We start from the raw sequence: 27,897 nt of genomic DNA, 5'->3' as shown, positions 1-27,897 counted from the left end.
CATGCATCACATTTTTGTAGTACTTGAACATACAGTGACATGCAAACAGTTTTTGTGTATGCATGTACACATGGCAGTGTCAAGCACTGCAGTAGGAAGAAAAGTTGGACAAATATAAGAGGGAAATGACAGTCTCTGCAGCCAGTGAACAGATTGACCTGGAGAGAAATGGTGAAAGAGAAAAAGGGAGAGGCAGGTGGTGACTGGCGCTATTCAATTACGATCAGAGCTGTATTGGATTTCCCCACCTTTCAAAATAAAGAGACACATTTTTCAATCCCCCTCTGGATCCCAGAGGAAGAATCACATTATTTTTCCAGACAGCCCAGAAGCCTGTACCTTTTGCCTGCCCCCTTTTCAAAGAGTCCTCTATATAACTCTCTGAGCACTGTGGAATTTTATTACTTAAGTTATGCATTTTTAAATACCAAGTAAAACTCCAAAAAGGCATATTTTTTTCTACTGCATTTTTCTACACATAAAAAAGCTCTGTTTGGTGTGTGTGTGTGTGTGTGTGTGTGTGGTGTGTGTGTGTGTATATGTACTATAAACTGTATTATGTTGCTATTCTGTGTATTGTATTATCCAAGCATTATAATAATGGTTAAAAATGTGAATGTTATTACTGTAAAAAATTTTTACTTTTTTCCCCTGATCAAAGTGAATGGTTTCTAACCTTGTGGAACTGTTACAATCTAGGTGCAATGGCTACTAAAGTGAGACGGCATGACACGCGGGTCCATCCTTACCAAAGGATTGTGACCGCTGACAGAGGTCAGTTTAGTCTCTTAGCTACACTCTGTTATTGATTGATGACTGTCAATGATTATTATGCCTATTTTGCCTCGATGCCTTAGTTGGGAATTTGTATATCGTCTGTATTGTATTTTTTGTTTTCCTTTACCCCCACCACTTTTCCTACCCCATACATCCACACACCAGCTAAATGGTTGATTGTGGTATGCACATTTTGTTTACATTTAGTACTTAACATATACAGTATTATGTAGATGTTGTATATGTCAAAGCTCAGGCAAAAGTGATCGGAACAGCTTTTGGTTTATGCAGCTGTGAAGCCAGGACAGAAAGTACTTTGCAGGCAGTATTAAAGGAGTATACATTCCTCTGATGTGAGATTAGAGCCTAAAATGGGGCAGGCTTGTTCCCATACATGATTTATCTCCTTGGCTCATAAGGAGCAAAGAAAAAGGAGAAGCATTTCTATACTGTATTTGAGAGACCTGATAGGCAGAAGACAAGTAGCCATGCTGCTACCACGCACCATTTACCTTGAAATTTAAATTTATTTTGCATTTTATTTTTCTATGGATGATAGACACGCACAGACATAAGCTGAGGTAGCTTGCTTTCTCTCCAGTGTATTGCAAAAAAAAAAAATGAAGCTAAAACACATTTTAAACATTTCATTTGTACATGAGGTACTGTCAATTTATATTCGAGCATTTTATATCAAATGTATTTATGGTTCTTGTGTATATTTATATTATAAAAATATACTGCTAAATAAAAAGAAAGAATCGGAAAACATCGATTCATCTATTCATTGCACATTTAACACTAGTCAGTTATCCCTCACATAACATTAGTGAGTCTCCTTACCACTAATCACACTGTAACTTGCACTCCAACTTGAAAGACACTAAAACACTAGATTTTTGTTCTTATTTTGTTTGTCTGTTCGACCTCTCTTTGCTTCTGTTTTAATTTTTGGGGGCAATGTGCGCTTAAATTAAACCGCCGAGCTACCGGTTTCAGGGTGGGGGCTTAGTAGTTGGGATCATGATGTGAACGCGTCATGATTAATATTGAGATTAGCTGGGTTCATCTCACATTGGCAAGGGAATTAGGAGCAGGGGGCGACATAAGAGATTGCATTCATTTTATTGTTAAAATGATGTCATTCCAGTCTCTTCTTGCTGACACTAATATCCTTTCTATCTTTTTTTTCTGTTTGTTTTGTTTTTGTTTCTAACCACCTAGCCGCCACCGGCAACTAACACATGACCTTCTGACCTCTGAACTCTTCACCCAATGACGAGCCGCCCCAAGCCTGCCTGCTGATCAGTTAACTGGTAATTGCCTTTTGCTAGCCTCTCGGACACAAGTGAGAGAGAGAGAGAGGCGCCTGCCCATACAGTTACTTTAACACGTTCTGACAAAAAAATAGAAACCAATGCAGAATCTCTACAGACACACAACAAAACCCAACAAAGTTGTGTAATATTCATTTTTTTCCCTTCTGTTCATTGAGTTAAATTCCCATTCTTTCTCTTTCTTTTTCTTCATTAATCATATACTGGGTGGATGTGTTTGTGGTATTACTCATAACTCTGCACTGAATTATATAGCAATAAAGACCCCCACCCCAACCTCCCCAACCGCCCTCCTTTAATTGCTCTAATTTGGTGACCTCACTTGTGTGACTCAAAGTTCAATATCTATTTGACGCAAACCATTTGGTTTCAGAGTAATGACATCATCCCCCTTCCTCCAAAAAAAAGCCTTTACCTGCCCCACCCTGTTCAAACACCCACCTATTGGGGGAGAAAAAGAAATAGAAGGAAAGAGAACATACTCCCACATTAACTTGTTTTAATTTCTGTCATTTTTCACATGTAGTGCAGTTGTTGAGCTCTAAAATGTAACTATGAGCTGACACATTCTGGGTGTGCCCCTCCAAACTGCTTTCTGTCCCGTTTTTAAAAAGCATGGCTGAAATGATTGCAGAAAAGCTTTTTATGATTTATGTTTTTTTTTTCTGTCTTTTTTTTTTTTTTTTTTTTTTTTTTTTTTTGCTTTACTTTTGATTCATTTTCTCCACTTGATATTGGTTTCTCTGTTATTCATATTTGACTAATTAGCTTTGCTTAAATTGAATATACAAAATAAGGCAGGTGGTTATCTCTGGAAAACAAAATGCAATCTGATGTTTGAAACAGGCTGCAGAAACTAAGAAATGATGAAGGGCAAGATGGGAAGGTCTCTATTTGGGCTGATGGGTCTTTGTGTGTGTGTTTCTTTTTTAATTAATACTACAATGAAAGTAGGGTGTGCTGAGGCTTCGGGGACATTGGAGCAGTGCTTATTAGCTACTGTTCATTGCTACGCCCCCATCCACACTACATCCATTATACAGTGCCTGATGTATTTAGAAAAATATTTCAATGAGTTAGCTGAGCTGTGATTGAAAAGACAAAAAAAAGTATTAAGTGTGCATATTTAGCCAAAGGGTTTTCCAATGAATTATATATCTGCCATTATGCATCTGTCTCACAGAGGGCTCTCTCTCTCTCGTGATTTTAGAGTTTGGAAGGGTGTGAATTTGAGGTGCCTGCCTTTAGCTGGAACAGACAGCCAGTCAGTTAGATGAGTTTTGACCCATTAATGCTCTACTTTTTCTGAGGAGGTGAATGCAGGCAATAAACACTAATATCAACAAGCTACTCAAATACAGTACATTGCTAGGGGAAGGGCACTTTGAAGTGTACAACTTGTACATGCTTTTGTCATGAGGCTTCTATCTTGAGTTGTTTCATCAGCCACGTTGCCAAACAAGTGTTTATTTCTTTATTTTTAATTTTTTTCATCTCACCATTTGGCCAATTTTTTAAGTGTCTTTTTATTTTTAACCCGTCATCAATTAGGACATCAGGTAGGCATACTCTGAGCCTTCCTGCAAATACATTTTTTAGTTTTGATTATTTTAGTGATGAAGCATTTATTTTGAGCACATGACGAACCCTCCAAAAGCGCATCCACAATGTGTCACACCTCCCTGTGATCGTAGCCTCACTCTTGAGCCCACACTTCTTTTTTTTTCCAACTCTCTCAAGAAAAAAATAGGATGTGAAAGCCATGCCTGCCTGTTCAAATTGCTTTATACATACGTCTTATATATAAATATATATATATAAATATATAAAAATGTAGATATCTGTCATTGCATATACAAATACAGAAGAGAACAAAAAATAGATAATTTTACAGGGTGCTGGAGAAGAGAAAAAAATTGAAAAATCTATTTTTGGCAATTTTAGCTTTTGATACTTTACTTGCAGTTACAAAAACTAAAAAAAATAAAATAAAAAGTTTAAAACCGTATAGGGGGAAATCAGAAAAAAAAACTGAGTGGGTGAGGACAAAGTGCTGTTATCTTGGATATGATTGGAAAGGAAGACGAAGACCAAAACAGTCATAACCCTTAAAAGTTAGCGAGGATCAGAGCAAGAGAGTTTTAAAAAGGATCAAATCAAAGTGCCTTATCAACAGTGGTTTCTGTTTTTTGAGTATTCCAGTTGTGTTCAATAATATCCAGCACCCACCAAGACGGCGCAGAGAGGAATTGTTAGTGTTACACGCTCTGAATAGTTGAGCAGGGTAGCTCCCACCGTATCGTGGTGTTACCGAAGTTATTCTATGCAAAAAGAATAGCAGTCGTTTTGACCAGCTAAAATATGTGCCATGGTTTTGTCTTCCTGAAATTTTTTTTTTCCTTTCCTTTACTTGATGGCCCTTTACTCTGCTGTATGTGCAGGTTTTTTTCTCTTTTTATTTAGATTTTAATGACATGAAATGAGATTTTTGGTGACTGTGATTAACTTCCTAGAACAAATCGAACTGCCAATAGCAATGCAGTAGTCTGCCAGAACATGTTTTGATCATGAGCTGAGAAAAATACATAACGTTCAAGGGAATGGATAGGGAATGGGGGGGAATCGTCCCTGCTGGCATTAAGCCCATTTGTTTCAACAGCTGCAAACTGAAAGCATCCAGTCCATGTCTCTCGATGTCAATTTGACAACAAACTATCAATACAATAACAAGATTTATAATGGATGAATGAAATGCTGGATAATGAAACAAGCAATGCTGTTTCACATCCAAATAGTTTTCAGTTACTGAAACAACTGACAGTTTATTGCTGGAAGGTGAATTAAACTCATAATATAGAAATTGAGGAATTCGTAGATCCCAATATTACCCTTGGCAGTTTGTTTTTCTATTCATAGCTCTTTCATCATGCTGTTACACCGAAAGGTCAATAAATTTTTCTTTTTCAGTGTTATTTTAAATTGAAATGCAATATTAAAGTGGAGCAAGTGATGGCTATTCAGCATATGACAGTATTAAGAAATTTCCCTCTGCAATGTTACAACTTGCTGTGTCATTGTGAAAGGCTGGATAAGTCCATCAGGTGAAAGGTTAACTCTATACCTACCGTATTCTCTCTGGCCTGCCTACTACATGTATAATAATGTAATTAACAGCCATTGTTACAGGTTTATAATGTATTTTTCTAATCTCATTTTATATGTATATTAATCATGTTTCTGAGTGCTTTTTTTTATGAGACCCACTGCAACTTTTTTCCCCCCTAAACAGCCCCTCTCTTCCTCCCCCCATCCCTTCTCTTTTACATCTTGAAAACTGTCTCTTGTGGGGAGTGTTGCCTTTTCCCTGTTATATTTGGTTTTGTTTTCTTGCCAATTCCCAGCTTGTTTAACTCATTAGCTACTTTGTTAGTTTTCTTGTCATAAGTATTTTTACATGCTTGCATTTAGTTTTCATGGTGTATGCTGTTATTTTTCTTATTAACCTCTTGGCATTTATTTTAATAAAACATTCTTAGTAAGAATTTTACTAACTTGCTGATATTTTGTCTTGTGTTTTTAACCAGTTTCATGAATGTATTACCTTGGTCTGGTTCACGGACTAACACAATTAAAACTGGTGTCTGGCCACCACTTACACTGAACACACACACACACACACACACACTCTAGTCAACTGTGCACAAATGCTCTACATACACTTACTCAACATGCACACTCAACCTAACTGGAAACTGCACGAGTTGATAAGCGTCCCTCACTCCCGCTCACGCACTCTCACCTCTGTGCTGGAGAAATCTGCTGACACTCTTCATACTTGCCCTCCCCGCTCAGTTCCAACACCGCTGCTGTGTCTCGTTGTCTCTTATTTGAGACAACTCTCTTGTTAATCGTCCTGTCCTTCTGTGTCACTGACCCCGTGAGATGGCAGGATATGTCGCAGTGTCGGGGGGGGGGGATCAGCTGAACAAAGCTCACTCTGATTAAAAGGGTGATATGTCTGTACACATTTTGCACCGGTGTCCTCTTTCTCGAACCATTAGTTATAATCTGTGCAAAATACTGCATATTAGTCATCTCAACAGGATACATTTTTACTGTGAATTATGTAGAGAGGAGGACATCTCATGAGCACACAAACAGTAGATGGGAGTTATTTACAACAGACACATAGATGACTTTTATGTGATAGTCTAAAGCTCTCCCCAATCTTTTTCCTCCATTGCCTCCCTGGCTTGTTATGCCTGGATAGCAGCGTTATAGTTATCACCAGCTGTTCTCTGTTTGGTGAACACTTCTCCCCATTCAGCTTATTGATATAATGGCTAATACTGGGCCATTTGGGAGCATCCATAATGCTTAGACACACACCAGTACACCATGCCAATATGAAGTACTTTGGGATCAAAACAAACCTTACTGTTCCTTCCAGTGTAAAACGCTGATATGGCTTTTCAGCTAGCTGGTATTTATTGTTCTCGTCTGAAACGCTGCCAGTATGTGTTGTTCATTTTACTACTGTGTCAGTGCACTCGTCCCTGGGTTCATTCAGTTCTCTTCTCTCTATTCAGCTTTTTTCCTCCTCCACTAATTCAAGGTATTGACACTGACACACAAGCAAAAGATTAACTTCATTAATCCTGATTATTACTTTAACCCACTGAGTGATGCCTCCAGATTTTAATTCTTTTTTGTTTCTTTTTTAAATCTGCACAACAAAAAACAACTTGGCCTTAACTGTTGCGATTCTATTCATGTCTAAGCAAGCAAAGAACAAGGATTAACAGTGTTGAACATCAAACTTAACATTTCTCTCCTCTCTGAAATTAACATTTTTGTGTCTGATTTGAAAACGGGTGTTTTTGCCTATAACACCTGCTTAAACAGCAAGTAGAGACAACGATTGAATTACTGGCCAGCCTTACATGTTTTCCCCCTTTTATACATGTAGTGTTGTCAGCCATGCATTTTTTATTTATAATATAAGCTTGGCCTTCAATGTTTTTGATTGGCTTCTCTGTGCCATATTCAATTAAAGCTAAAATCCGTCCATTGGCAGTCGATATATTTATGCTGTCACAAGCCTCGCCTTTTATACGTCAGAGGTTTTCGGACTCCCCTCAACCACCAAACTGATGAAAAATATAAGTGGGGAGTTTTTTTTCAAGAGCACAATGCATTACAAACACTGCCTAATATTTTTACGTCTGTGAGTAAAAAATAAAGTGCCTTTTTTCCTGCGATTGGGAAATTATATATTTTTGTACTTTATCATTCAAGTGCCAATTTTCTGTCTTCGTTTGTCTCACCAAAAGCTTTTTTGTTGAGCACAAAAAGAAACTAAATGCCCATGCTTTTTATTTATTTTTTTCAGCAAAATGCACATACTCTTTAAAATATAAACTGGGAAACAAGCAGACATTTCCCACCATTAAACTTCTGCTTAATGGATCCTGTTTTGAATTTGATCAGCTGAGAACTTCTTTTTCTGATTGGACGACAGTATGCAGTAAACGCCTGTTTGCATACTGCTGCCATCTCTGGCCTAGTTCTCAGTGCCTTTTCAAATCTGTCGCAGGGCATTCAGTGCATTTATCTACTAACTACCTTTTCACCTGTCAATCTTTTATTTTTCTTATGTTCTGTTTAACAAACATTCCTCCAATGAGTTAAACGGCAGGTAAACCAATCAGTATTGGTCTCAGCGATGAAGCACTCAGGTGGTTAAAGGGCAAATGCTACCAAAATACAGAATGAGAATTATTTTTTAGCCCCACTGGAGTTTTGTGTTTTTATTTTTTGACTGTGATAAGTATGCATAAAAAGTATAATATTTTTTTCCTAAAATTATACTAGTGGTATATACTGTAAGTTCCTCATCCATATAGTGGTGCACTAAAATCTGTGAGATTTTCTCTTTTTTTTGTGGAGTTGTAAGTTTTTATGTGAAGTAGCCTTTATTTTGTTTTGTGTTACCTTGTTTTTATAGAGGGTTAGACTGAGAATTCTGAATAGGGTGTAAAACATGTAATGCCAGTTTTTGTTGCTCACACCAAAAAAAAAAAAAAGGAAAACAAATGTCATGTGTGCAATAAAGAACCATATTTACAAGCTTCCCTCTGACTGCTCTACCTGGACTGGTCCTTTTGCTTTTTCACTCATGCTTCTTTATCGGTGACATCATTTCTTTGGATTTGCTGTGATTTGGGGGCGTTTAAAGGTAGGTGCGCGGCATTTGCACGAAATAAAATGTAAAAGTTCAACACTGGAAAAATAGCTCTCGCCTAAGCCTTTAAAGTGAGATCAAGCCCTCTCTTGGATTTTAGTGTGATGGTGGTAAAATGTTGACCTTCTGCGAGGGTCACACAGCAAAAGCTTTCTGTCTGGAGATGGTATTTAGCGTTCAAATGCATTCATTCTGGGCTCTAAACTGACTTAACGTCGGGTTTGAGGAACAACTGGCACATACATCCTCTGCATTTCTGTTCGCAGGTTTTTCACCCCTCCAGCAATCATGCATGATAGATGACATGAAGTAGTGTGACAATTGTTTAAAGGTTCATATCTCTGCTGCAAACTGAGCGCTGGCACTATTTATGGATAGATCTATTTTTAAGAAAGCCAGTTATGTCTCGGCGTGTCACTGCTACACACTGAACTCACTGCAGAGGTTAACCTCTCACTAAAAGCTGCACATCATGAGATGCAGTGTTTAAATGTTCACTAAGTCTATAAACAGCAATCCAACGGTCATTAAATGGCATACATCAGACAGAACTTTTCTTATTGAAAGACCTCCAATACTGCGATTATCATAAAATGTATTTAAAATTCAATGTGTCATGCCTCGATTTTAGACTGTTCTCCATTTAACCCGATATTTCTGCTTGGAACAGCCCACACAATATTCGTATTGTCGTTATACTTCCTGACTTTTTCTAATTAGTATGAGAATTGCCTATAAACAAAATGATTTTGATAAAGGCAATGGCCTATTACTTTGGTTTCAGAGGCCCTGGCTGTATAACGGTAAAATACAATGAATTCACACTGCAACAACAATGCAATATATCAGTAATTGGTGTTTACTCTTTGTGCAGCACTACCTCTCCCAAATAATTTTTATGATTTCTGTCTTTGGGGCTTTAATAGCAGTTTGTCCATAAGAGATCCTACAGGGAGTTTGACCTCTCTGGGGTCTATTTTTAGTCTGTGAATTACTTTTTGGCAAACAAACTAAATATATAGTTGTTCATGCCATGTCAATATAACATATACAACCTAAAACCTATTTTCTTATTTGGGGAAACAGTATTCAAAGGATACTACTATCCTAAACATATTCTCATATGTCCGTGAGGAAACAATGAGGAACAAATACATATCTTGCATACATAGTTGTGGTAGTAGTAGTGGGTCAGTACTCAAATAATTCCTTGTCAATTAGGATGCTGCATCTAATGTGTATACATGAGAATCAACTGCTGTCATCTACACACTTTATTTTGAGGCTGAAAACAGAAGCATAATCCTGTTACCAGAACTACTAAATATATGTATGCTTATACCTTAATCTGATTTCTGCACATAATGCAAACGAGTGTTTCTATACTCATCTATCGCCTCATGGTAATCACAGATGAAAAATCAAAAAACGAAGACGTCCCTCCATGTTTCTTCTCTTATTTTGCAATATCAGTATGAGATGTTTGCTGCAGGCTACCGCACATCCTCCCAGACATTTACCCTAATTATCAAACATATCATGTCAACTCTGGGTTACAGGGGGAGTCAGGTGCATGTAAATGTAGCTGCAGAAGCAACAGAATTCTAAAACCTGCAATGAAACTAATGGCAACCTGCCACTTTAGTGGGTAATTATCACTTTCTACCCTGTCAAACTGATGAGTCAGTGCTGCACCATCTTCCCATTCACACCAGTGTACTACTCCTATGGGCTTCCTGATGACTTACGACCTGTGAGAAGGTGAAGTAAGCCAGCTGTTGTCACACTGTGAAAGTAAACCGGTGCAAATGTACAGTTGGATGTATTCACAGTTGTATTCCCACTCCTTTATTTGATTCAGTAATAAAAACAAAGGCCTTTGTAGTGGACATCTCATTACGGCTCAAGCTGGCTACTCTGCAGGAAATAATCCAAAACGGCAAGGACACATCTTTCTCTCTCCTTTCTCTCATCCTCTTGCTGGAGGACAGAGCTGCTGAATAGGACAGTGGGGAGTAAACGGTTTGAGAGGGGGCTGCTGGAAGTGACTTTAATGTCATGCAGGAAGCGGGGAGCGAGAAAGAAGCAGAGAAGTGGAAGGAGGAGAGTGCTGATGGTGGCTTTGGCCCCCGGGAAGATGCATCAAAGGAGCATTTGTCGCAGAGACCAGCTGGGAGTCTAATCAGAGAAAGAGAACTTGTGTGTGTGTGTGTGCGTGTGTGTGTGTGTTTTGAAGGGGTAGAGTGGAAGGGTTGCATCAGAAGTGACAGATGAACCAGCTTCCTGTGGAATGAATATAGGGCATTCATCAGAGTGCAGCTGTTTCTCTGTGTCTTGCTGCCTGTGTGTGTGTGTGTGTGTGTGTGTGTGTGTGTGTGTGTGTGTGAGAAAGAGAGAGAGAGAGAGAGAGAGAGAGAGAGATAGTTGTTTTAGAGTGTGCATTTGTTGCAGCTGTCAAGCTTAGATTGATGAATACAACTCTGTAGTTCTCTGGGCACCTGTGGCGAGTGACATAGTCTAGCAGTTGGATTTTGTGTGTTTGCAGCGGATTGTGAGTGTGTGTGTGTGTGTGTGTGTGTGTGTGTTAGAAAGAATGAGGCAGTAAGACAGAAAGACAGACAGCTGAGGGAAAAGTTAGTGGGTTTTATTTATTTTGTTTCAAGAGAGAGTAATTCTCCTTCAGGAATCAGTAACAGAGTCATTTTGTGACGCTTTCTGAAATTCATCATTCTGGACTGTATAGCACAGGTGGTCTTCTGAAGAGTAGGCCTATCTATCTCTCCAGGAAAAGCTACTGAGGACATTTCCTGCTTCTCCTTGATAGCTGCAAATAATATGTCAGGGTTGGTGATGAATATGCCATATGGTCTCCTGGTTTAAAAGTCTAAATACCAGGGGAAAATTCCTATTTTGACATTTTTATTGTAAGTTTTCCATAATAATGTCTAATCAGACGGCTCAGTTGACATTTCCCTGATCTGTCATGTCCCCATTGACACACAAATGTCACTGTAAGATCAGTCACGTCACTCCAGCTCGGACCAAACGATACATGTTCCTCGCCAGTCCAGCAAGGCTGTCCAGCTGCTTTTGTGCTGTTTTTGTGTTGACTGATCCCGACAGGTGTGAATACTGCAGGCCTGCTGTGTCACTTTGTGTGTGTGTGTGTGTGTGTGTGTGTGTGTGTGTGTGTGTGTGTGTGTGTGTGTGTGTGTGTGTGTGTGTGTGTGTGTGTGTGTGTGTGTGTGTGTGTGTGTGTGAGTGAGTGAGTGAGTGAGTGAGTGAGTGAGTGAGTGAGTGAGTGTGAGTGAGTGAGTGAGTGTTGTGTGTGTGTGTGTGTGTGTGATGTCTTCTGCCAGCTCTGTCTTTCTCTCTGTGCCCACTGCCTATATGTGAATTTAATGTTAATATAAGTTGTGGTTGTGGACCGGGAAATAGTTACACTGTGGTAAAGACATGAGGGACTTTGGTAACAGGAACATATCTGTGTCAATGCAGTGAATCAACTGACATCAGTCTGAGAATATAAAAATCAAGTGTCAGCAGGTGAAATTTCTTCTGGTCTGAAACTCTTCTCTTTCATCACACAAGATTATGACCCATCTGGAGCTGTTTACAACTGGCAACCACCATGACTGAATGTTAAGAATTAGGATTCATTTCCTACAATTTCCTGGTGGCTCCAAGAAAATGTGCCTCTCAGTTATTAGCTGTATGAGTTATTGCAGCTTTGAGACAACAATATAAAAGTCAAATCTCTACTTTTTGAGTTAGTAAATTATAAGTGCATTCTCTTCATTATCCAATCAGTGGTCCCCATCAATAGTGGTAATTGCAACAGTAGTTATTTGCCGTTTTACAGAGACAGTTAAAGGTGCAATATGTAATATTGTATGTAATACTGGCAGCTAGCGGTTAAAATAGTTACTGCACTACCAATTCAAAATACTGGAGAGTCGTCTCCCCCGCCCCCTCCTGCCCAAACTCGAAGTTCACGGGGGTTGCCAGGCTGAGACCGCAGCATTCACAACAATGTTGCTAGACGCTTGTTTCACATAGCCAGACATTACTCCACAACACAGCGGAGTAGCTAACGTTAGATGCTAGTCTCACATAGCCAGACATTACTCCACAGCACAGCAGCTAACGTTAGATGCTAGTCTCACATAGCCAGACATTACTCCACAGCACAGCAGAGTAGCTAACGTTAGATGCTGGCTATATTGACAGTCATAAAAGCCCGTGCTCACGCGGACGGAGCTCTGTAACCAACTGACAGACACACTTTTTTGGCTTAAAATTACAGTATGAACCGCTAAAAACACAACAACCTCACTGTCCTCTCCACACGCCAGTCAGGCACACTTCCTCGGCTTAGAATTACAATACGGAACGCTAAAAATACTACTACCTTGCCGACACACTTCATTGGCTTAGAATTACAGCAACAATCGCTAAACACACTGCAAACTCACAGTCCTCTCTTTCCGATTTACAGCCCCCCTCTCGTGGCTTAAAATAACTCACCGTTGTCGGCTCCGGCCGCTGAAGAGGCTACACGCTGTAAACAGCCATGACAACAGTTAGCAGGGTTAGCATGGCGGCGTTAGCGAGGACCAGTCGGGATTACTTTACTGGCTATGTCTCAATTGTTTTTGCAAGTAACCAACTCGGGTACTCTAGCTATATAATTCAATGTGAGTACACAAATGTTGAAATGACAAAAAATGCCCGTCCCTAGTAGCTGTGATAAATTAGCATGAAGCTAATGCTTACCTGTTCAGGAGAAAATAAGCCAACTCTGCGTCCTTTTGGGCTCTAAGCTGTCTCCATCTTTCAAATACATCTCCAATATTTACCAGGGGGTTGTTACGTCTCTGGTCACGCAACTGTTAGAAACATGCTGTTTTCTTTTTTTTATGTCAGGTAGAATCTATCTCCGTTGATCCTGTTCGTTTGTTTGCTGCTTTCATGGCTGTTCTACCGTTACAGCTGTAGCGTGCTGGGTTTACGTTTTACAGGTATATCTGGCAACCCGCCTGCCCTGTCAAACTGGGCCGTTGATAACAACACACAGACCAAAACATAAACATAAATTCCGTCACGGAATGTAAATTTCAAAAAGAAAAAATACTGAAATTAGCATTGTTGTCAGAAAAGATAGTATTTCAGTTTAACATGTTTCCTTAATATCTGATGAGGCATTGGTGTCATTTTTGGATTTATTACAGTATAAATAATACATATTGGACCTTTAAATGATACTTCATTTTGTGGCCTAGTTGCCAGTGAGTCCAGCTACACCTGTGCTTTTTCTGCTATGACAGCTCAGAATGTCTGCTGGGAGTTGGGCCTACCTATTTGTTGTTCCTATCTTTAAATAATTGACGAGTATTAAACTTAAACTACTATTTTTTTCATGTTTTCATAAAGTTTAAGCCACTTTACAACATTAGTTAGTTTAAAGCTGAAGAAAAGTGATACACGCAAGAAATCTACAGGGATTATAACTAAGGTAAGCTAATGTTTAGCTAGCTAAGATAAAACATTTCTGCTAGCTTCACTGACAGTTTTTAAAACACCATATGAGCCATGAATTCAATTAGCTACGATAACATCACACAATAAAACATCATGTATGACGTGAGAAAAAAGACATTACAAAGACATTACTGAAAACAATTAGCAGACAGAGGAGCAAAAGAAAAGTGAAGTAGCTAATGTTTATAGGCTACCATACCCTAGCTGGTGCTGGTATTATGTTAATGCTGCAGCTGCAGCCCCAGCAGTGTATAATAGCTGTCTGTATACTGTCAGTCACAATTTCTGTGCTGCTCCTCATATTTCAAATGTTTTATAAAGCTATTATGGGGTGTGAAATCAAACTCAAGGCTAATGTAGCAATGCTAGATTGCTATAAGCAGAAAATTTAGCAAAAAGGTTGCAGTCCTGCCTGCTTTCTAGCATACAAGCGACTTTTCATCTCTTTCAATGTATTTTTCAATGTGACTTCTTGTCTTTTGTTAAGCTTCCCTGTACTGATTCTTGCTGCTTTCTGCTATTGTTGTTGTTGCTGTAATGGAGCGGCTTTCGTGATTTGAAAATAGACTTCCGTGATGTGAAGGTGAACATCGGGAAAGGTGGTCACTCCAAAGCAGAGAAACACAAGCACAGATTGTTCAGTCTTTGTTTCTTTTTACAGAAGCTCAGAGCTCTTTGAAGGAAGTTTACCTTCCTCTGACCCCGGCTCCCCTGTGGTTTAACCCTGGACATGTAAACATTTCCGCACACTCATACATGAACACAAACACAGTCACAAAAGGAGCCATAAAAAACTACCTCCCTCCATTTTATTATGTCTGATACAGGCTAAAAATCTTTGTCTAGATACAACAATAACTCCTAATCCTACTTATCTGGGAAGCATTAACACGTGCGTGCGTGTGTGTGTGTGTATATATGTATGTGTATTCCTATGCATAGCATGTGCAGGTGTGTTCACTCAGGGTTCACTTTTAAATAGCGTGTGTGTGTGTGTGTGAGTGTGTGTGTACCCTGGGAAATGAAAACGCTGACCCAATTTAATACACCTGTGTCTCGCTGCACTCTGGCCTAGCACTCAATCACACACACACACACACACACACACACACACACACACACACACACACACACACTTCAACCCCACTCCTGTGGAGTACAGTTCTCCAACATCACATAATCCCAGAGCCTCTGCTATACAGATAAAGTCAACCAATTCAAATATAGGAGATGTTTTTACCCTAGTGTTTTTCCACTTTAAAAGTAAAAAAATAATGCTCCAACATAAAGATGTAGTTATAACTTATTTTTATTAGTTTCACTTTTCTTCATGTGCATGATTAAGGCTGTGTGCAGAAGTATATTTCCGGTTTTATTAATTATAAAACCAAGCTGTTTCAATATAATCATTTCAAGTCACTGAAGCAAAACTATGCGTCAGCAGGTGTACCTGACACAACAAAGATATTTAATTATACAAGGAGTACTAATAATGTATATACATATATGGTGGAAACAGCAGATGTAAATTATTCTTTATCTTATTTGTTTTCAGATTTATGCTTTCATGTTTGTCTTATATGTCTGCTGTTAAGGATGTGCCTCCATACTGGGTGTGTTTCCCCCTCAGGTTGAGCTCCCAGCATGCTGTTCAGGTCCCGGTGAGCAGCTCTGCGCTGGGCGACCTCACACTGAGCGGTAAGGCAGTAATGAACTTCCTGCCATCTGACTTCCACACATATACACACACACATCCCCGAGGCACAGCGAGATGTCACATTAGCATGGTGCTATCTTGTGTGTGTGTGTGTGTGTGTGTGTGTGTGTGTGTGTGTGTGTGTTTGTGTGTGTGTGGACAAATTACTACATTGTCCCTGGATGTGTATTTCCTATGTGTGTCTGTAATTAATCTGGGCATGCAGTGGGTGTAAACATAAGTAAGGACAGTTTTTTTTTTCTCTTGTTCTTTTTGTTTTAAATTAATCTGTCTTGTCAGAACTGCATCCTCACTAAATCTCAACACACTGGGCTGGCAGGAGACTCATGAATGTGGTACCATCCGCATGCACAAGCACACGCACACGCACAATAAAACAGAGATTAATGTGTTGCTCTGTACATTTCTGTACATGCATTTGTCATGTTCTTTGTGAAGTTGTCAGTAGTAATGATTCTAATAAGATGCTACAAATCTTAAATGAATTTCTGAAGTAAAATGTGACTCAGTATGTGTTTCTATCAACTACCCTCACGCAAATACATTCAAGAAGATGTGACAAGATTACAGAATTATTAGTAACTCTAATACATCACAGCATTTCTGCATGCCTTCCTTTTAAGATGCCTTTTGTATTTTCTAATGATCCACATGTACTCTGGTGTGTTATTAGCCACTATGGTGATAGAGCGTGTGACATGCAACAAGTCCCCCCATCTGGACAACTCTTAATCTTTGGGGGCTTTTCTATTAAAGTGGAGACATTTAACAGTATATGGCGTGATTACATAAAAGTTGTTTAGAGTAAAAGAAGCAGAGGCCAGCTTTATTTAAAAAAAAAAGGGCTCCATCATCATTCTTTTCCAATATGCCAACTTTTCCACCCAAAATAAGCTCAGTTTTGCAACTGACAAAACACAGGGTGACTCCAAGAAGTCTTGGAAAGTGCTAAATGAAGTCCTTAACAAAAGCCTTAACAGCACCGTGCTCCCAAATACTGTGGGCATCCACTCCCATTTAAGTAATAATTTCACTAATAACATTGATCTAGCAAATAACTTTAATAATTACTCTCCATTGGGGAAAAACTCTTAACAAAATAAACGAACCTCAAGGTATCTCTTTTAACCATTACTTGCTGGGCAACTATGTCAATTCCTTTTTTATGAAGTCTATAAAATCACTACAAACTTACGAATCTCGTACACTGCTGGTGAGGATGAAATCTGTAGTAAAATTCTGAAAGCCATTGCACTTGATATCATGGAGCCACTTACTTATTGTATCAATATTTCACTGCTATCTGGAATTGTGCTGAAAAGGGCAAAAATTGCAAGAATTATACCAGTATTTAAATCTGGGGATAAAAATAATATGAGCAATTATCGTCCTATATCAATCTTGCCTACAATCTCTAAGGTCTTAGAGAGAGTAGTGTACAATAGGTTAAATGGCTACCTTGATTAGCTAAATATTATTGCTTCATCCCAATATGGCTTTAGGAAAAGAAGTACTACATGCATGTCTGTACTAGATCTGTTTGAAAAGATCATTGATGCCATTGATAAAGGCAACTGTGGTATATGTATTTTTATTTTTTATTTATCCAAGGCATTTGATACTATTAATTTTTACATCTTATTGAATAAATTTCATCATTATGGAATCAGAGGACTAGCACTTAGCTGGTTCATAAGTTATTTATTTGGCAGACAGCAATATGTAAATATTAATGAAAATATTTCCATAAGCAAACCCATCAAATTTGGCGTGCCCCAGGTATCCATTTTGGGCCCTCTTCTCTTTATATTATATATTTATGATAATGATAGTATTAATTCCACCATGGTTTTATACAAAGTTTTATTTGCTGATGACACAAATTTATTTACGTCACATAAGAGTCCAGTTGGACTGCAAGAAATAATAAATAGAGAGTTAAGTTATCCATCCATCCATCCATCCATCCATCTTCGTCCGCTTATCCGGTGTCGGGTCGCGGGGGGAGCAGCTCCAGCAGGGGACCCCAAACTTCCCTTTCCCGAGCAACATTAACCAGCTCCGACTGGGGAATCCCGAGGCGCTCCCAGGCCAGGTTGGAGATATAATCCCTCCACCTAGTCCTGGGTCTTCCCCGAGGCCTCCTCCCAGCTGGACGTGCCTGGAACACCTCCCTAGGGAGGCGCCCAGGGGGCATCCTTACCAGATGCCCAAACCACCTCAACTGGCTCCTTTCGACGCGAAGGAGCAGCGGCTCTACTCCGAGCTCCTCACGGATGACTGAGCTTCTCACCCTATCTCTAAGGGAGACGCCAGCCACCCTCCTGAGGAAACCCATTTCGGCTGCTTGTACCCTGGATCTCGTTCTTTCGGTCATGACCCAGCCTTCATGACCATAGGTGAGGGTAGGAACGAAAAAACCGGGTAGATCGAGAGCTTTGCCTTCTGGCTCAGCTCTCTTTTTGTCACAACGGTGTGATAGATTGAATGTAATACCGCACCCGCTGCGCCGATTCTCCGACCAATCTCCCGCTCCAATGTCCCTTCACTCACGAACAAAACCCCAAGGTACTTGAACTCCTTCACTTGGGGTAAGGACTCATTCCCTACCTGGAGAAGGCATTCCATCGGTTTCCCGCTGAGAACCATGGCCTCTGATTTAGAGGTGCTGATCCTCATCCCAACCGCTTCACACTCTGTTGCGAACCGATCCAGTGAGTGCTGAAGGTCACAGGCCGATGATGCCATCAGGACCACATCATCTGCAAAGAGCAGCAATGAGATCCCCAGCCCACCAAACTGCAACCCCTCCCCACCCCAACTACGCCTCGATATCCTGTCCATAAATATTACAAACAGGATTGGTGACAAAGCGCAGCCCTGGCGGAGGCCAACCAGGACAGCCCCTCCACACCCAGAGCCTTGAGCATTTCTGGACGGATCTCATCAATCCCCGGGGCTTTGCCACTGTGGAGTTGTTTGACTACATCAGTTTCCGCCTGGGAAATCGACAACAATCCTCCATTATCCTCCAGCTCTGCCTCTAACATAGAGGGCGTATTAGTCGGATTCAGGAGTTCCTCAAAGTGCTCCTTCCACCGCCCTATTACCTCCTCAGGTGAGGTCAACAGTGTCCCATCCTTACTGTACACAGCTTGGATGGTTCCCCGCTTCCCCCTCCTGAGGTGGCAAACAGTTTTCCAGAAGCACTTTGGTGCCGACCGAAAGTCCTTCTCCATGTCTTCTCCAAACTTCTCCCACACCCGCTGCTTTGCTTCTTTCACGGCAGAGGCTGCAGCCCTTCGGGCCCTTCGGTACCCTGCAACTGCCTCCGGAGTCCTCCGGGATAATATATCCCGGAAAGACTCCTTCTTCAGTCGGACGGCTTCCCTGACCACCGGTGTCCACCACGGTGTTCGTGGGTTACTGCCCCTTGAGGCACCTAAGACCCTAAGCCTACAGCTCCTTTATCACAGCTTCAGCAATGGAAACTTTGAACATTGTCCACTCGGGTTCAATGCCCCCAGCCTCCACAGGGATGCACAAAAAGCTCCGCCGGAGGTGTGAGTTGAAAGTCTGTCGGACAGGGGCCTCCTCCAGACATTCCCAATTTACCCGCACTACACGTTTGGGCTTACCAGGTCTGTCCAGAGTCTTCCCCCACCCCCTGACCCAACTCACCACCAGATGGTGATTGGTTGACAGCTCTGCCCCTCTCTTCACCCAAGTGTCCAAAACATACGGCCTCAGATCAGATGAAACGATTATAAAATCGATCATTGACCTTCGGCCTAGGGTGCTCTGGTACCAGGTACACTTATGAGCATCCCTATGTTCGAACATGGTGTTCGTTATAGACAATCCATGACTAGCACAAAAGTCCAACAACAAACAACCACTCTGGTTTAGATCAGGGAGGCCGTTCCTCCCAATCACGCCTCTCCAGGTGTCTCCATCATTGCCCACGTGTGCGTTGAAGTCCCCCAGCAGAACAATAGAGTCCCCCACTGGCGCCCCATGCAGGACTCCACTTAAGGTCTCCAAGAAGGCCGAATACTCCGAACTCCTGTTTGGTGCATATGCACAAACAACAGTCAGAGTTTTCCCCCCCACAACCCACAGGCGTAGGGAGGCGACCCTCTCGTCCACCGGTGTAAACTCCAACGTAGCGGCGCTCAGCCGGGGGCTTGTGAGTAACATCAATAAGATGAACTACATTGTGTTTCATTCCAACAAAAATCAAATGGAAAACAAGCATGTTTGTCTTAAAATAAATGAACAAATTATTGAAAGAGTAAACACCACTAAATTCCTCGGAGTCTGTATTGATGAACGTTTAAATTTCAAATGCCATATTAATCATCTAACAAAACATTATCTAAATATGTTGGACTATTTTTTTAAGTAAGACATTTACTCCCACACTCAGCACTTCTCACCTTATATAAAACCTTGTTTGAGCCCCACTTAAACTACTGTAATGTCATATGGTGTAACACTTTTCCAAGCCACTTGAAAAAACTACAGATTTTACAGAAAAAAATCATACGGGCATTAACGTGGTCTATAACGTCTTTCATAATGCCTGCATGACATTCTAGGTCATTCATAGGTTAAACTACCGATTGTGTGAGCTTATTCCAATCAGTCGTCCCCTGCACACTTATGACACAAGGGTAAAACACCTAATCACTGGCAAAAAACGACGACTAAAGTGTACGAGGCTGAGTGTAGTTTGTAGGGGACCGCAGATTTGGAACGAGCTTGAGGAAAACTTGAAAGTGTTGCATTCTGTCTCCATCTTCAAAAAAAAACCAAAGGTAAAATTGCTCGTAACATATGATTGTTGATTATTCCGTAAGTGCTATAGTTTGTGCTGGGATCGTCTGTCTGTCTGTAGTATTTGTCTATGTTGAGTCTATTGTGACTGGATTTGTTGATTTTGTGAAGTGTCTGTATTCTGTTGTATTCTGTATTTGTCTATTTTGTGTCTATGGTAAATTGAGTTTTTGGTTTGTATATTATCTGTTTGTTTATTGTTATCGGGCCCCCTCCGAAAAGATTTTAGTAACTTATTTGGGGTTCCCCATTTCACGCGGCTTACATATGATCATTGTACCTTCTGAAATTGTGTTTAATCATACATTGATGACGTGTGAAATAAAGAGTGTGATAGATGAGCTGCATCCTTAACAGGCTGTAGTTTCAGCCCTTTCTCTCATCATTAGCCTCAGTGTTGCTGTAACTAAGCACATCTCCCTAAACGTTCACGCAGCTTCTCTCCTGACCTCCTCACACAGCTCTAACCCTCTGGCCTTTCCTCCCCCTGTTGGCTGTAGCCTTTCAGCCCGAGTCACAGTATTTCTTCCCTATTCTTCCTTTACCCCTTCCCTGGGCCGGTCCCACTCCTCTGATCCAAGACATTACCTCTCTAATTGAAGCTGACAGCCACATCAATTTTTCAGGCTGGCGTAATGTAGCACCATGCTGTCACTGTTCCACTCAAACCGCACCCTAGTGAGCACATGGAAAGCCGTAATATTACCCTGTTAATTATTAGGGTGGCACATCTTGAGTCTTCATCAATATGGCTATAATTGGAAAAAAATAATTGTGCATTAATTAGAGAAATTAAGGAGTCTGGAGCTTCTAACCTCTAGCTGTTTCAGTATTAGAAGGTACTGTGTGATTTTGTTTTGATGTTTTGGAAACTAATACCGCATTACATATCTATGACATCTGGGGGAGGCCCTTTGATTTCAGCAGGAGGAGATAAAAGCATTGAGACATATGGATCCTTTTGCAGTCATGTATTTTTGGAAACCTGCTAGTGACATTGGAAGCAGAAGATGTGGTTTATACGTAAATACATTTCACACTGAAATTACTCATTCTTATTTCTTTTTATTTGTTATTTTTGTTTATTAATTATAATTATTTTTGTCACAAGTGCACTGGCTTTTCCACTGAAAGATTTTTGCATGTCATATCAAACAAAGCAAAGGTGTAAACATAAGGCTGCAACTAACATTTATATATTATAAATCTCTTTTGGGGGAATTGGATTCATAACTGCTCTTTTTGTACATGCCTGCTCTTATCACACGCTGCATCTCCATCTCACTGTGTCTGTCTGCCAATATCTGCCCATTTTGTATCTGCCACACTGCAGCCTGTTCAGCAGCTCTCTCTCTCTGTTGCTTTCATGTTTTCCACCTCTTTACTGCATCACTTTTTTCTAGTGGAAAGAAGGGGGGGAGCAGACACAGGAACTCCTTTAAATGTCTTGCTGTCTGTGGTTATTCATTTTAATACCAAGGTTGAGGTATTTCTGCTTTGATTACTTGGCACGGTTCCACTTCAAAGAGTGTCAAAGAGTCCATGTAAACTGGTCTTTAGAGACCAAGGTTGGCTGGTTTAATTATTCTTATGAAGACGAGGGCTAGCTTGAGGAATTAAAAGGATGAGACAACCTTGTTCACATTTTTTTTGTAATCCTTTACAAAAAGTGCAGTGTTCTCAATACGTTGATCCCCTGACAATATAATACAAGTTCTCTGGATAAAACCTATATACCGTCCCTTTGGTTTGGCAAAAAATACAGAAGAAGAATAGAGCACGACTGTGTTCTGCATCATGTTAACCACTCCATCCCATAAATTAGCTGTACCCGCAGGGATTGCCTCTGTAGCTTTATCTGCCATTGCAATAAGGCTGCATTTCAAATAATAAATACATTTTAAAAAAAGGGCTGCTGCACAAACAAATCAACAATGCATGTTTTGGAACGGCAAGTTTGAAAAATATTTGCATTTACTGAGCTGACAACAATATAAACGCAAGTCTGATTACCATAAAATTGTTTAATTAACTAAATATGTTACGCTATACTCCTGCCTAAAGTGTCTTTGAACAAATTGGAATAGAAAATGTAAATTGAAGATTGAATATAGATAAGCAGACTTTAACAACAATCTGTGTTCGTCTCACAAGTTGGCACACATATGTACGGTCCACACACACACACACACACACATGCGCGTGCGTTTGCACCCTTTCTACAGTCTCTGTAGGCTATTGCTTTTAAACGATGCATTGTAGTGACGTATCAGTGTTTTCTTCAAAGATTTACTGAGTGAGGCTGTTTTTAATAACTGTTAATATCTCCATGCGTGCAGTAATGTCACTGTAGCTGATATTGTGAGACATTTAAAGCAAAACTAAACACTGTAATTATAAAGTTGACAGAGAAAACATAACTTGAGTATTAGCTTAAGAAATAATCGATGAAGTGACGCTGTTGACTGCTGTCCTCGTGCGTAAATGCGCACAGCAGCCAGCAAGACAGCTCTGCTCTGTTTACAGTTTAGAGACTATTGTTCTCATTAATAATGTATTTCTGTCACCCACCCACAACCATCTAACCCTTATAACATAGAATATGTAGCCTACAGTAGATTCGTAGGTCTAACGCGTTCTGTTTATCTTGCATACATGTGACAATTATTTTCATTTCAACATAATTATTGTAGAATAAGAAGGGGAAAAAGTGGTGATCAAGTAATATTTTCCACCGGGTTGTCCACTTTATTAAGCCTGCATGAAACATCACGTTTAGAACGCACAGGGCAAAGTATCCAGATGTGCTGGCAGACCCACGTCAATAACATCCGCCGTCGCATGATTGCAGCCAAGTGTAAGGACAGTCGGATTCCCCTCGCACAGCAGTTGTCTTATCCTAATTCATTATGAATTCTCCTTCACACACCGTTCCTTGACCTCATGATGTTTACTATCGGGGTTAAGGAAAAGTGGTTAGGAAAAGGACTTAGGAGGTAATTTTTGACTTTTCGACCGCAGCCAATATCTTAATGAATACATTCTAAAAATAAAACACAATATGGACATGACTGCATTGCAAATCAACAAAAAATAAACTGAAGACAATAACATCCTTTCTCCCAAAGGTTTTCAATGAGCTATGTTAAGCACAGCTTACTGGCCAATCTGCTTTCTCTATCACACACACACACACACACACACACACACACACACACACACAGACACACACACACACACAATCAAGGAGGCCTGGGGCAACTTTTCATTAAGGTTGCGGTATTACTTCAAACCCATTAAAATAGGCCCCTCCTAATCTAAATCCAATAATTTGTGCACTTCTCCCTTCCGTCACTGGCATCATGCTTTCCTCTATCTAACCCAAATACTAAAAGAGAAGATTCATTATCTCTTGTTTGGACAGGGATTATGCTGATCGGGGCAGCTTAAGGCAGAAGATATAAAGACTCTTAATAAAATTCTTCAGCCGTTGCTGCAACGTGCCATCCAATTTAAAGCAGTCAGACCCCTAACACTCACACACGTTCCTTTCCATCACCTTCCCCCTACTTACCTAAATCTCAACATTTCCTCCTTCTCATCTCAATTTCCATCCATCTCAGATCATCCCTATTTCCTTGTGTTTTGTTACTAAAATTTACATGGAAATGCTAGTCGGGGGCCAGATTTATTATCATACTGACTTTCTACATAAGAGGATCTGCTCCCATATAACTGTAACAACCCTATTTTACCAAAGCAAAGTCTAACATATTTTGTTTATACTTTCTTTCTAACATAGTTTATTTCATGTTTGCATCTTCTACAAAGCTTTCTGACTCTGATTTGAAAAAGAGAAACATGTTCAATTCTATTTCAATATATAATATATAGTTGATATTGGATGTAGAAGAAAAAATGTAGATATTTAAGTTTTTTTCTGTTTTCCTTTCTCATGTCATTACTGTAGTTCAGGAGCAGCTGCAATGCCTTTTTATTGGTTTCTATTCACCCTGGCACTGAAGTAAAAGTGTGTGGAATTCAAATGAAGAGTTGCATTTCCAAAAGGAATCCTTCAGCACCTGAACTTTATCACTTAAATATTCAACAATTGAAAATATAGTGCAATCAGTCATTTTTTAAGGTTACCTGTCGGTGTGTTTCATCATGATGTGTAAAACAAAACGGTTTTATTATGAACTTGGTGGACGCAGAGCCCTGGAGGATAACTGTGTTTGCATTTCGATGTAGCAGATTAAGTCATGAGAGTCAGCACGGATTAACCTATAGAGCAGCACAGAGAGCCACCAAACTGGCAGCTCTGCAAATGTTTTCATCTAATATACCAACCCAGTCTCCTACTAAAAATGTAACAACCTTACAAAATAGCATGGTGAGAAAATGTAATGCTGTTACATTCTTTTGAAGCTGCAGCAACGTGAAATCTGTCCTCGTAGCTGCAGCAACGTGAGATCTCGTAGCATGCGAGACTCACCCGTTCTGCCCTGAGAAAGGACCATACCAGAAAGGTAACGATCATTTTATTCATTTAAAATTATTATCATTTAAACAACTTGTTTAACATATTTATTTTTGTATACAGAATCCAATCGATATGTGCTTTTGCAACTGATCAACAAATGTACGATTTTCTTGTGTTTGCAATATAGTTTTAGCTAGCTTGCTAGCTAAAATACTTGTCAGTAGTAGCTAGCTAGCTACTGTTATTAGCAACTTATGCATTAAATTAAATGGACATTGTTGCAATGGTAGTATCCAATAAACATTTAAGACAGCCCTAGTTAATAAAACATTAAGTTAGGTTACCTGTTTTTAAGTCATTTTTATATAGAGACCCACCTTTTGTATGACCTAGCATTTCTTGATATCTGGTATGATTTCCATAGGGCAGCTAGCTAGCACTATCAGCAATCTTGTAGCAATGAAAATCTAAATTCATTCCAAGCAAGATTAAATTATGACCTCTGTTCTTGAGTTCATGTGTTTTAACTGTTAAAACACACACACACACACATTCGTTTTCAATATGAAAGAAATGTGTATTTTAGATATTTTTTCACCCAAATGTAACCTAACGTTACCTTTTGTACAGCTTTCAAGATGTTGCAATATAATGTAAATGCAATGTAAATATAATGGTTGATAGTAGTAATGTGTTTGTGTGTGTGCATGTTTATCCGTGAGATAAGGAGGGGGACACAAGACGTTTGGGTCTAATCACACCGCAAGCGTGGCATGTGTATTCTGTCTGTGTTATGTGGCTACTGCGTTGTGTTTTATATGTGCATTCATACCAGAAATGTCTCAGATGCGCTGCTGCTGCGGCCAGTCTTTTCCCTGTCTCTTTTGAATGGAAATGCCTCCAATATATTCATGTCACCTGAAAAATAGGTGTCGGTCCTATTTCTAGCATGCACGCGTTTCCTGAGATGTGCGTGTCATTCAGGCAGTGTGCAAGCTCTAATCTGTTAACATGGGAGCCCAAAAAAAACGGACACGCCACGCAGCTGACACGCTCATGCCACGCAGCCGGCTACACACTGCCTGCGTGTTCGCTTGAGCTGCGTCGAAAATGCTAAAAATAGGCCAGATGCCTATTTTTCACGTGACATGCAAGCGTGTTGGAAGCGTTTCCAGGCAACATATAATACGAAAAGATGTTTATATGTCATTTTGACACAAATACATTTAATAAATGATATTTTGATGTTTGAATGTCTCGAGGTTTTGACACAAATGCAGATATATAAGTGTAATTTAAAAAAATGTTTAATCAATTTTCAAATATTGCACCTGTCAATACAGAACGTGTATATTCTGTATACGAATATTCTGTAGCCTATTTTGCCGTCAATACTGCCAACGTTGTCTTTGCTGTAATCAAATCAGTATATATATAAATATATATATATATATATATATATATATATATATATATATATATATATATATATATTAACATTAAGTATTACTACTGCATTTTATCAATGGGAAACATACATGTGTACAGACAAAATGTTTTAATCAATTTTCAAATATTGCACCTGTCAATACAGAACGAAATATTCTGTAGCCTATTTTGCCGTCAATACTGCCAACGTTGTCTTTGCTGTAATCAAATCAGTATATATATAAATATATACATTTTAACATTAAGTATTACTACTGCATTTTTATCAATGGGAAACATACATGTGTACAGACAAGGCTAGCAGCCGCAGCGCCGCATCAAACACGTTTCTGGTGTGCAATGACATGCAACTGACATGCAACAGAAACGCCACGCTAGCAGTGTGTAGCCGGCCTTGGAGCTATAGGGCCCTATCGTATACCATGTGCATTGCAGCGCCAAGTTGAGCGCAAGTGTGTGCTCGTTTTAGACTGTCTATTTAGATCCTAAAATAGGGCCCATAGACTTGTTGAGATTTAAACAGATTTTCTTTTTGAAAATCCCATAGAAATACTAGGCCTATATAAAATTGATCTACATAAGATTGCTGTTTATTATATTTCAAAACTGTTGTGGCTGTCTCTGTGATTGTGTCTCTGTACTTGTGTACCTGTGTATCTGTGAAAGGGAGGATGAGACATAGTGTCCGAGATATTGAGTTGGGGTGAAAATCGAGATGTAAATCTGACATTTTATTCATAGGCTTTGTTTATATTCAGTATCCAAACAATATGTGGTTTCAAACATTCTAAACTCTACTGTGGACATTGTTGAAATGTTGTCTGTGCAGAAGTCATGTCAGTTTTCACGCTACCTCGCTTACCCTCTTTTTTCTCTACTTCATCCTTCTCCATTCAAACCTCTCACCCCATCTCTGTTCCAACTGTGTCCTACATAAAGATGCCTGGATCGACTAAAAGTCCTGTATCTCCTGTCACGCCATGATTGGCGTGGCAAGAAAGAAGTGCAACCTTTGTGGAAGGAGCAGCCATACAAGGCAATTAAAATGAATAAGTTAAAAAAATTGAAGAAAAACCACCAACAAAGTTCAATGCCGTAAAGGCACTGGATAGTGCCTTTATTGATGTAAGCATGTTACATTCATTTATTTTCTAGTTAATTGTTCATTCAGGTATCTGTGTGTGCAAACAAAAACATATGGTGTTTTGTTCTTGTTTTGTTACAGTTACATAAATTGAAAGCAGTGGGGTTCTACCCCCCTGCTCCTGGTGGCGAAGCAGGGGAAGAAGAAGTTTAAGGCCCAGCTGCTCCACCTGGAAGAGCAGCCATCCAGGGAGACGATGAAGGCATTTGCCACAATTAAAGGGGTCTTCGAGACCTTCCTCAACTGTAAGCATACATATTCAGTTTAATAACAAAATAATCAGTTTCTCATACTTTATTGTACTTTATTGAACCACATAACAGTACATTCTGTTTCACAAAGCCTACAAATTAAAATATTATTTAT

At 39.7% G+C, this 27,897-nt stretch overlaps 1 protein-coding gene across 4 annotated transcripts in view; it reads left to right on the top strand.

Moving 5' to 3' along the window:
* The window catches only part of qkia (QKI, KH domain containing, RNA binding a), an 85,101-nt gene extending 76,853 nt beyond the window's left edge, over nucleotides 1-8,248 (top strand). For 3 of the 4 annotated variants that reach the window (XM_028565150.1, XM_028565151.1, XM_028565147.1), the window contains exon 7: nucleotides 700-1,546. In XM_028565150.1, the coding sequence (XP_028420951.1) occupies nucleotides 700-809 (110 nt within the window). In that variant the 3' untranslated portion in view covers nucleotides 810-1,546. Of the gene's footprint in view, nucleotides 1-699; nucleotides 1,547-2,001 lie in introns of those variants that run through there. The other variant, XM_028565149.1, reaches the window with a different exon arrangement.
* The last annotated feature ends 19,649 nt before the right edge of the window (nucleotides 8,249-27,897 follow it).

This window comes from Perca flavescens, chromosome 20 (assembly GCF_004354835.1).
Source record: "Perca flavescens isolate YP-PL-M2 chromosome 20, PFLA_1.0, whole genome shotgun sequence".
NCBI lineage: Eukaryota > Metazoa > Chordata > Actinopteri > Perciformes > Percidae > Perca > Perca flavescens.
Note: the sequence above shows the minus strand (reverse complement) of the source record. Positions and strands in the feature narration are given on the sequence as shown.